Here is a 12,000-nt window from a genome sequence, read left to right as displayed (position 1 = left end):
CTTTTAGAGAAATTAACCCTGCTCTAACAATGTATTTAGCAGGTTTTTGTTAGACTTTGGCTTCCCTTTGCAAGTATTTTTGTAACAGACATTTTCTTTACATACCTTGCTGATTCCTCTTCATGTGTTCTAGCTTGAAGGAAGGAAAATATTACCCTTCAAAAATAATAATTTGCCCTCATGATATTTGAGCTAATTATTACTCTTTTCTGTCAACATGGATTTTCATGTTAGTAAGGAGGTAGGATGGGCTTAGTTTTGGGGGAAAAGTTCCCTTTCTCAAATTCAAGATGAATAAGTCTGTTCATTAAGCATGTTTATAGTTTGCTGGGGTTGGAATGTTGCCAGTGTTTGATATTGAATATTAATGAAAAGAATACATAATGGGTTTCTGTATACTAGTAGTCTAAATATATTACTATCCTATTCCCCCCGTCCCTTTTTGGTTCAAAATTCTCTATAATAAAAGTACCTAAAAAGCTTATCACTTCTTAAATATTTATTTGTTCCTGAGTAGGCACAAACATGCACTTTTAGATGATCTCTTTTTCTCTTCTACATTTCAGAATTTCTTGTTCTACATTTCAGAATTTTACTGGCTAATAAGGCAGGAAGTGTTAATGGGAGAGGTTGCAAGTTGTGGAGAGTAATGAACCTTATGGTCATGAAGAGTGCCCCGCCATTTGGGCTTGTCTAGCAGTAACACACAATACCAATTGAACCACAGAGTGGATTGATATCTTTTGGAAATTTTCCTAAAATTTCTGGGTGAAGTGCTGTGAGTCCCTTTCATATTCTTGCTAAAATAAAGCCACTAGCTTGTCTGGAACTTATTCAAAATTTTGACTGGGAAGATGATATTTTAAGAGGGCTAATTTGTAAAGTAGAAATGCATTTATTAACTTTAGGTGCAAGAGCAGTACAAAGTTATCAAATCGTAGTTATATCAACAGATTTTAAAAGTAATAATGCAGAAATGATTATCTTTCTATGAGGTTACACTTCTGTTATGGCATAAATAAATTGAAATATAGGCATTTTCCTGAGTAGATTTAAGAAATCATATACTTGATATGTTTTGAGGGTTTTTTTTTAATACTGTTCATGAAATACATAGAATGTGAGGCAAATGGCCATTAAGGAGGGTGACCTGATATTTCTAGTTGTAGCACCCTTGTTTTGGTTTATGATACCTCTCCACCTTTCAAAAAGTGATTAAAATTGTTTGACATATTTATGGTCACTTTTGTTATAGCATTAGAATTTTTTTTTGAGATAAATCTCTTCTAGGTGTATTAGCCACAACTATTAGGGATGAATTTATTTTAAGATCCAAATGAAATTGATATATTCATTATTTATTGCTGTATAACAGCATTTTTCCACCTTATGGTCTGTGGAATTTCTGCAGGATGTTAACAGATGTTAATTTAAGAAACGTTCTTTGGGGGCTTCCCTGGTGGCACAGGGGTTAGGAGTCTGCCTGCTGATGCAGGGGACACGGGTTTGATCCCTGGTCCGGGAGGATTCCACATGCCACGGAGCAACTAAACCTGTGCGCCACAACTACTGAGCCTGTGCTCTAGAGCCTGCGAGCCACAACTGCTGAAGCCCACGCGCCTAGAGCCTGTGCTCCGCGACAGGAGAAGCCATCTCAATGAGAGGCCCGCGTACCATAGTGAAGAGTAGACCCCGCTCACGGCAACTAGAGAAAGCCTCCGTGCAGCGACGAAGACCCAATGCAGCCATAAATAAATAAATAAAATAAAATCTATTTAAAAGTTTTAAAAAATAAAAAAGGTTCTTTGGACAAATAGATTGGGAAATGATGAGGCAGAGTAGGAATTCATTCAATGAACTGATTTTCCCAAACTCCCAACTCTTTTTCTTTCTGGTGGAGCATCTTGGAATATTAGTATCTCTTGTAAAACACTTTGGGAAAAGTTACTTACATAATCTTTCTTTGGCTATAGAATTGATTAATATAAGTAGAACTCCTTAGAAATATAGATCCTGTGCAGAAAAGTACCTGATTATAAAAATAGCAGCTAGATTAGGACTATTAAAAATTAAATCACAAGTGAGGAAACTTAAAATAATATTTATTGTAGACAGGAAGTGAACAGTGAACTCATGCCAAAGCAGTTGAGACATTTTGGCTGAGTTTTTACTTCAGATTTTTCAGACTGGATTTCTTCATGTAGTTTTCACCAGTAGTTTGAATGCATGTGGGTTTCCCCCACCCTTTTTATGCTGTTCTACCTTAGCATTGTCTAGATAGGGATATAACAAAGCTAATCTGAATTTGGGTGGCTGCCAAGATATAGCCTAAATATTAAAAGAAATTTTCTTAGACTGAGTTTTAAGGATCTGCCTTTTCTTTCAGTGGTCATTTAATAAAAAATTTTGAATGAATGGGTAGATGGAGGGGTGGATGGAATGATATACTTGGATCATATGTATTTTATATAGAGAAAAAAGATGCCTTTATCTTTTATAGATGTACATTTTAGTACATTTAAATAGGCTTTATGATATGTATTTTACTTATTTTTAAGTTAGAGTATTGTATAGATTGTTTTTGTTAACAATACATTCATCTATTACAACTTTTATAGCTGTAACAGGATTAGATCTGCCATTCTGAGGTCTGATTTTGGGAAAGAACTAGAAAGTTTAAATCTAATTATATTTGTTTGCATTTTTAGGCCCTTGATGAACCTCCGTATTTGACAGTGGGCACTGATGTGAGTGCTAAATACAGAGGAGCCTTTTGTGAAGCCAAGATCAAGACAGCGAAAAGACTTGTCAAAGTCAAGGTACAGTATATGTAGATTTTCTAAATTATATGTTTAGTATTTGACGCCTAAACTTTTACTGGTAAGTATATTTAAGAATTTTTTTCTTCTGCAAGATGAGTTTTTAGTTTCTAGGAGTAATGATTGTAAAAATACCTGAAAACAAAGCATTACTTGTGATTTTATTCCAATTGGAATGAAGTTAGATGATCACAGTTGGTATTTTGAATGCCATTTCACTACAGACTTGGTATTGTTTGTATTGTTAGCCTTTCAGAGCTGGAAAGGACCTTAGAAGTCATGTAGTTTAATTCCTTAATTTTATTGTAAGAAAAATGAGGCTCAGTAAAGGGTTAGTGATTTCTCCAAGGCCGTTATGGCAAATTAGTGGCAGAATGGGAATTACCATAGTACATCAGTTTTAAGACTCGCCCCCCATCTTAACCATGAAATTGAGATGTGATTTATAATTGATGATGGTAGATCTAGTTGTTGCTTCCTTATCCTCTACTTTTCTTGAAAAATCTTCCTAATAACTGTTAATTATTTATTGAGTGGCAAACTGCAGGAGGGAAGGAGGATGGGGATATGAGAATAACCCAATCTCTGTTTTCAAGGGGTTTATAATCCACATTAGCAGATACCCCGTAAAATACTGATTTGAACATCATTGGTTAAACAGGCCGTAGAGATTTTGTATCTCAGGGGAGCGTGTCAGAGTTTTTTCTGGAGCTTCTTCCATGCTTGTATGCTTAGGTTCCTTCCTTATGCATGGATATGTTGAAAAAAGCTTCCTGGGTGATTCTAATTTACACTGCCAGTTAAGAACCATTGTGATAAGGCCTTTAAATTAACCATAAGCCTGTAGGATGCTGTTCTTAGCCCCCCACCCTGTCTTTTTTTTTTTTTTTTCGGTACGCGGGCCCCTCACTGCTGTGGCCTCTCCCGTTGAGGAGCACAGGCTCCGGACGCGCAGGCTCAGCGGCCATGGCTCACAGGCCCAGCCGCTCCGCGGCACGTGGGATCTTCCCACATCGGGGCACGAACCCGTGCCTCCTGCATCGGCAGGCGGACTCTCAACCACTGCGCCACCAGGGAAGCCCCCCCACCCTGTCCTTAGTTTTCACATGCTTGGTGCGCATGAGCTCTTATAGTGGCCTTTCCTGTTCCTGACTTCATATAGCGGTGTTCCCTGAGCACTCATTTTTTGCCATTACTATCTTAGAGATGAAGAGAAAGCTTTTTATCAGTTTTCTCACTCTTTCAGACAGAGCTACTGCTAGCACATGTAACACCTTAACATGAATTAGACAAAAATCTCTCCCTGCTGGTAGAGACCCTCCTTAGCAGAGCTTGGCCTACAGATAACACTTTTGTACTGGTTAGAAACGGTGTTCCTTTGGGCAGGAGCAGTCTTACTCCAGGACCCATGCTTCACTGGATTTTAGCTGTGATTTATCATCTCAGCTGGGTGTCTCTGTAATGAATGAACCAGCAAAATGACACATAGCAGTCCTGCCATTTCTTGCTGTCATTGAAAGGAAGAGAACAGCCTATACTGCTTCTGCTGATGGCACAGAGTGCCAGCCAGTACCTTGTGCCTTGTGTCTTATAAGTAGTGGCTATCTAAAATTTGTTGTTAGTTTTTTGGGCTGCTCTAAAAATCTTTTTATAATTCAAAGCTAATGATTTTCTCAACTGATAAGGTAGTATATTTCTATATCAGTTTAATTAGTTTATGATTCAGAGTTAATACATTTTTCTGGGGAAGAAGAACAACACTCCTTCCCCATCAGTTTTCATTTATTGAGCATTTACTACATGCCAAGCACGATATCAGGTATTGAAACTCTAATATTAAGACTTGGTCTCCGTTCTTAAGTGGCTTACAGCCTAGTGAATGACACAGATATCTAAACACATAATTTAAATAAAGCGTAGTAGTGTGTTGTGTGAGACAGAAATACCTGGGATGCTGTGAGTACAGGACATCTCCTTTCATAGCTGGTTTGTGACCCTGTTACCTAAATTGATTACCACACATATCAGATAAGACCACATTAATGGTTCAATCCCTGTAAGAACTCTTGCTTTGTATAAGGAAAACAACCTTTTCTATACTGAGTACTGGAAGCTGTTTTGTTTTTTACCAACTAATTAAATATTTAAACTCAATCCCTTTATTTTAACTTACCTCACATCTGGTTTCCCATTCTCTGATTTCTATACTGATACAGAGGGAGAGTACAGTAAAGTTCTGGATCTAGTTGGCCTGAGTTTGCATCTCAGGTCCACCATGGTACTAGTTCTGTGATCTTGGACCAGTTACTTACACTTTCTGTTCCTTAGTTTTCTTATCAACAAAATGGGAATAATCATACCTACCTAATATGGTTGTTGTGAAGATTAATATGTTTGATGCTTGAGCCTGATACTTGGCTGTCAGTAAGTGTTTTTTGCTACTGCTTATTACTAAGCGAGGCCTTCGCAAAATGGTAGAGTACCTAATAGCCTAAGATTGCCACCTCTTTTTTCCTCATTTGTAGGAAAAGAAATTATACAATTAAACTCACAACTAATAGTATTGAATAAAATATGATATGTAAATCATCAAGTAAATTAGTCTGGGAAGTTGTCTGTTAAATAATAAATTTTTCAGTTAATCTACTTAGGGATTGAGAGATTGTATAAACTAGGCAGCCGTTTGTTTAGTCATAATAAAAATGAATTCATGCATTAACGAGCTTGTGTTGCTTTTTTTTCTTTTTTGGTGGCTAATTAAATTTATAATCTTTAGGTAACATTTAGACATGATTCTTCAACAGTGGAAGTTCAGGATGACCACATAAAAGGCCCACTAAAGGTAATTCGTTTATTTATTCATTATTACTTCTAATGCTTCAGTGGGAAACAATAATTATCTCAGTCTTTTAAAAAATTCATTGGTTACTCTGTTATTGAGTTGATAAATATGTAATTCTCTCTGAATAGACTAATAGAAAAGAAGTAGACTTAGTGTTCAATAAAACCTATATGACAGTAAAACCTGTGTTCAGAAGTGAAATGAACATCAAGGAAAAACTGATTGCTTTTTATTTACTCATCTGTTTTGGTCTCACCATGTTTCATTTATTAAAAGGTACAATTTCCGGAAATAATAGGTGGTGAACTAGGGATCAGGTGATGTAAGTTCCATGATGATGTGAAAATTGAGAAAACAAAACAAAACAAATCCTCAGAGCTTTTAATTCTTTGAAGCAACTACTGGCATATGAAATTGTTAAAGGGTCATCAGGCAGTTATAAGTGATGAATATGTTCATATATACAGATAGTTTCATTTCTTTGCAGTAGTTTTCATTGGCCAGTGAAATTAGTGCTGCTTTACTTTCCACTAGTGAGCAAGCTAAAGGGAATGTGCGGGTAGCCACTGTGTGCTGTTTGGTCCTTTAGAATGTCTGAAATGGACATTGACCTAGCTGGGTGAATTTTAAGAAATGCTAACAGAATTGAAGAGACATTTGTAGATGCAAGAAAAATCCTTTCCTAATGAAGCTGTACTTTCCAGAGAACTAGATAGATGTGTGTATCTGCCAGATTTTGTTGGTGGTTGATTTAAAAACTTTTAATTGGATCCCCAGGGCATTAGTACCTTGCATATATAGTAGGCACTATGGAGGACTAAAACTTGTAAGTTTTTTTAATCTTGCCTTGTGAAAATTATTTTCCACCCTTTCTGTTTTATAGGTGCCATTTTTTTCAAATTTATTTATTTTATTTTTGGCTGCGTTGGGTCTTCGTTGCTGTGTGCAGGCTTTCTCTAATTGCGGCAAGCGGGGGCTACTCTTCATTGCAGTGCGTGGGCTTCTCATTGCGGTGGCTTCCTTTGTTGCGGAGCACAGGCCCTAGGCATGTGGGCTTCAGTAGTTGTGGCTCATGAGCTCTAGAGTACGGGCTCAGTAGTTGTGGTGCCCGGGCTTAGTTGCTCTGCAGCATGTGGGATTTTCCCGGACCAGGGCTCGAACCTGTGTCCCCTGCATTGGCAGGCAGATTCTTGACCACTGCGCCACCAGGGAAGTCCCTATAGGTGCCATCTTTAATTTTACATGCCCATGTATATCACTTGTAGGGACAAAAGGACAAAAACATGCACATGTATAATTTGATGTTAACCGCCATTTATTTAGCACTTATTAGTATGTGCTAGTACTGTGCTAAGTCCTCTGCACATATTATCTTATGTAACCTTCATAATAGCTCTTTACAGAAGAGGAAACTGTGAAGGGAGGTGGGAGGTAAAGTACTCTGGCTGAAGTCTTGCAGCCAGTAATGGCAGACCAAGTTCTGATGGATGCACAGCCTGTCATTGAAGCATTGTGCCCCCTGGATGATCAGAACACACACGTCTCCATGCCTTATTTGTGTTTTTGCCTCATAAGCACACCAGCGTAGCTCTTCGCTACCTGACTGCCCTGTTCACCTGGCACAGGCTAGCTGGTACCAACTACAAAAAATATTCAGTGTTGCAAGGGATAGGAAAGACAATTACTTTGTTTCCTCAAGCCATCTCTCTCTCCTATTGCTCCAGCCTCTTTGATTGTGGCATAGTTGGTTTATTTTTCTTGTTTTGTTTTTCTTATTTATTGAAATTTTCTTTGTTTTTGATTAGGGCTTAGGACCATTTTGATTTTGATGTATGCAAGTGTATTAAATTTCAGTCTCAAAACTGTTAAAATATTTCTCTTGCCTATGGAGGTTTTTTTTGTATATAGATTTTGAATTGTTCCCTAATGTACTTTGTGGCTTTCCATCAGCTGATAGAAAGTATTAGCATTTATGTTTCTCCTAGAGGAAATAAACTTCCCATAGTGATAGTCATTTAATCTCAATATATTTTCAGTGAGTTCACATGAAAATAATACTAGACCACTTGAGTATTAAATTTAAAAAAATGTACTGTGTATTTATTGACAGTAGTCCCTGGTGGTCCAGTTGTTCAGACTCTGTGCTTCCACTGCAGGGGGGTCCTGGGTTCGATCCCTGGTCGGGGAATTAGGATCCCGTGTGCTGCACGGCGCGGCCACAAAGAAAAAAAAAAAAAAAAAGTTCTTTTAATTCTTCAACATTTCCTTCCCTCTTTTGGGCATTGTGTGGGGCTGACAGTCTCTTCTGGAACAAGTTTATTTTTGTTATCACTGCAAAGACCATATACATTTTATTTTTAATTGAGGTGTAATTGACATATAACATTATTATTAGTTTCAGGTATACAACATAATAGTTCAATATTTGTATGCATTGCAGAAGGATCACCACATTAAATCTTGTTAACATCCATCACCATACATGGTTGTAAAAAATTTTTTTTCTTGTGACGAGGACTTTAAGACTTACCCTGTACTTTCAGACGTGCAATACAGTGTTCTTGACTGTAGTCACCATGCTGCACATTACATCTCCATGACTTATTTATTTTATAACTGGAAGTTTGTAGCTTTTGACCCCTTCATCCATTTTGTCCACCTGCACTTCCTTCCCAGCTCTGGCAACCACCAATCTGTTCTCTATGTCTATGAGCTTGGTTTTTTGTTTGTTTTGTGTTTTAGACTCCATGTATATGTGATATTGTATGGTATTTGTCTTTTTCTTACTGATTTATTTCACTGAGCATAATGCCCTCAAGGTCCACCCATGTCGTTGCAAATGGCAAGATTTCATTCTTTTTTATGGCTGAATTATACGCACGCGCGCTTGCATGCACACACACACACACACATATCTTTATCCATTCATCCATCGATGGATACTTAGATTGTTTTCGTATCTTTGCTATTGTAAATAATGCTGCAGTGAACTTGGGGGCGCATATATCCTTTCAAATCAGTGTTTTCATTTCCTTTGGATAAATACCCAGAAGTGAAATTGCTGGATCATACAGTAGTTCTATTTTTAATTTTTTGAAGACCTTCCATACTGTTTTTCATAGTGGCTGCACCAATTTACATTCCCACCAGCAGTGCATGAGGGTTTCCTTTTCTCCAGCATCCTGGCCAATACTTTTAATTCTTGTCTTTTTGATAATAAGCCATTCTCATTAGGTGTCAGGAGATATCTCATTGTGGGTTTGATTTGCATTTCTCTGATGATTAGTGATATTGAGCATTTTTCCGTATACCTGTTTGCTATCTGTATGATTTCTTTGGAAAAATGTCTATTCAGGTCTTCTGCCTATTTTTTAAATTGGACTTTTTGCTTTTTTGATATTAATTTTGGAGATGTTAATATATTTTGGATATTAACACCTTGTCAGTTGCATCATTTGCAAATATTTCTTCCATTCGGTAGATTCTCTTTTCGTTTTGTTGATGGTTTCCTTTGCTGTGCAAAAGCTTTTAAGTTTAATTGTTTAAGTCCCATTTGTTTATTTTTGCTTTTGTTTCCTTTGCCTTAGGAGACAAATCCAAAAAAACATTGCTACGATTTATGTCAGAGAGTGTTCTGCTTATGTTTTCTTCTAGGAGTTTTATGGTTTCTGGTTTTTAATCCATTTTGAGTTTATTTTTGTATATGGTGTGAGAACCTCTGTCCATTTCTCAACTGGATTGTTTGATTCCTTTTTAGCTGTTGCGTTGTATGAGTTCTTTATATCTTTCGGTTTTTAACCCCTTATCAGATATGTGATTTGCGAATACATTTTCTCCCGTTCAGTAGGTTGCTTTTTCAAATTTTTGATGATTTCCTTTGCTGTACAGAAGCGTTTTAGTTTGATGTACTTATAAAAACCATATAAATTTATAAACCATATAAATTATCAGCATTTTCTTGATGAGATGAAAATATTTCAAATGACTGTCACTATTGGTACATTATAACTCATAAGGAGAACCTCAAAGTTATTTGTTAATTTTTCCCCAGCCTTATTCAAAGAAGAGTCGTAATATGGGGTAAAGATAGTTTCACAGACAGGGACCCCCAGACCTGTGAGGGTTCCCAAGACCCTTTCAGGGAGATTGTAAGGGCAAAACTATTTTCATAGTAATACTTAGATATTATTTGCCTTTTTCACTATGTTGACATTTTCACTGATGGTGCAGAAACAGTGGTGAGTAAAATTGCTGGCACCTTAACACAAATCACATCAGTAGTGATTTTATTCTTCACCATCATGCACTCAATTAGTTTAAAAAAAGAAAGCCAGTTTTTAGTTTGTTCATTTATCTTCTTAAAGTTTTCCTAACTTTTTTTTAATACTTTAGGTCGGAGCTATTGTGGAAGTGAAGAATCTTGACGGTGCGTATCAAGAAGCTGTAATCAATAAATTAACAGATGCGAGTTGGTACACTGTAGGTAAGGGAATACATCTTCTTTTAAAAATATATTTTCAGTGCTAATACAAATAAAACCGATTTTTCTTGATTTACTTCCTCCCCTAGTTGCCGTACATGTTATTACTGTTAATGTTTTTTTATCTTTTGAGATCTTTAAAAAATTTATTTCATAAATATGTACGTAACATATAGTTTGAAATTAGTGTATATATTATACAATTGGATTTCTAGCTTTTTTCACTTTAGAGTATATCTTAGAGAAATTTTTTTTCATCTTAACCATTTTTAAGTGTGCATTTCAGTAGTGTTCATAATATTCATGTTGTGCAACAGATAAAATTTTTTAACTGCAATATTATGTTTCATAGCATTGGATGTTGCCAGTTACTTGCCAGTTACTTACTCATGATGTTGCCAGTTTTCTTGCTGTTGTAATAAATGCTGGATTGAATGTCTTTTGTACATGGACATTATTCTAATATTTCCCTAGTGTGTACATTGAGAACTAGGCATAGATCGAAGGGAAATGTCCTTTTAAAGCTGTAGTAGGTTATGAAAACTGCTTTTCTAAAAGACTGTTAATTTACACTTCCATAAACAGTATATAAGTGTGGTGGTTGTCCTAACCCTTGTCAAATGTGATGTTAGTAATATTTTAAAATTTGTGCCCATCTGGACACAAAATAGTATCTCAGTTTTGCTTTAATATGCTCCTCCCATGATTAGTAGTGAGATTGGACATATTTTCATATGTTTATTGAAAGGAACGTTATTTCATTTGTATTTTCTCTCGTTTGAATTGCCAGTTTATAGTGTCTTCCCAGTCCGCTCCTTTTCCTCTTGGGAAGGTTATCGTTTTCTTATTTTCAGGGTATGAGTTTATATATTTAAATGTATAAAGGGAATGTTAACCTTTGCCACTTCAGTTGCCAGTGTTCTTCTATTGCTTTACTCTTATCTCTGCTATCAATTTTCAAATCGTAGTCAATTTTCCTGTGGTCACCTTTTCCTTTGTCATTTTAGTATGAGTCTTGTTTAAGAAGGCTTTCCTTCCATCAGTGTTGTAAATTTGTTTTCCAATGTATTCTTCAATTTAAAGTTCTATTTTTTGTTTTACAAAGAGCTTTTTATTTCACCCACAGTTTTTTTTGAACATTCTGAAATATGATCAAATACTATTTTTTTCCAAATTGATAAGAGTAATTATCCCAGTATTTATTGAATGGTAAAAATTCTTACTGTTTAATGATCTCAGAGATGAGAGTAAACATCTAGTAAAATGTCTTTGGTGATGTCAGAATTTGATGGAGCTTTCAAATAGTAATGATAAGTTTTGTGGTATGAGAACAAAAACCTGGTGGAGAGGGAAAATTTGATTTTGAAGCCTAAGGATATATTTGCATTTGTGTAGGTTACAAGACCGTGAGCGGTTCTGTCCTTAAGTCTGTTTGATAATTAGGTGTGATTGACACTTTTATCATTGACTATTTTAGTTACTACATTTTTAAAAAGTACAAAGAGTTATTTATCCAGTCTCTTGTGATGTAAAAGCTCACATTATATATAAGAGCCTAATTTTGTTTTTTTGGCAAAAACCTCTGTTTATAAAATCAAGGCCTGGTAACTTTATTTAAAATAGAGGTACTCTTTTCCCGTGATTTGTGAGGAATGTAGTATATGCTAAGATTATTATATCATAAAGTGTACATCTATCCTGTATATATGTAAACTTACAACAAATTTTCTGGGACATTTTAGTACTTTAAATAAGCAGTTTTCAAGTGAGAGCAAATTAGCCACCCAGGGAACATTTGACAATATCTGGAGACATTTTTGGTTGTCACAACTGGGAAGGGGGTGCTACTGGCATCTAGT

The 12,000-nt window shown here is 36.0% G+C and overlaps 1 protein-coding gene across 4 annotated transcripts in view; it reads left to right on the top strand.

Moving 5' to 3' along the window:
* The window catches only part of ARID4B (AT-rich interaction domain 4B), a 127,004-nt gene that overhangs the window by 44,876 nt on the left and 70,128 nt on the right, over nt 1-12,000 (top strand). For all 4 annotated transcript variants that reach the window (XM_022553212.2, XM_022553209.2, XM_022553210.3 and 1 more), the window contains exons 3-5: nt 2,709-2,819; nt 5,596-5,661; nt 10,054-10,144. In XM_022553212.2, coding sequence (XP_022408920.2) covers nt 2,709-2,819; nt 5,596-5,661; nt 10,054-10,144 — 268 coding nt within the window. The remainder of the gene's footprint in view (nt 1-2,708; nt 2,820-5,595; nt 5,662-10,053; nt 10,145-12,000) is intronic.

This window comes from Delphinapterus leucas, chromosome 16 (genome assembly GCF_059928025.1).
Source record: "Delphinapterus leucas isolate spDelLeu-1000000601 "Yukka" chromosome 16, BTC_Dleu_Yukka2, whole genome shotgun sequence".
Classification (NCBI taxonomy): Eukaryota; Metazoa; Chordata; class Mammalia; order Artiodactyla; family Monodontidae; genus Delphinapterus; species Delphinapterus leucas.
Note: the sequence above shows the minus strand (reverse complement) of the source record. Positions and strands in the feature narration are given on the sequence as shown.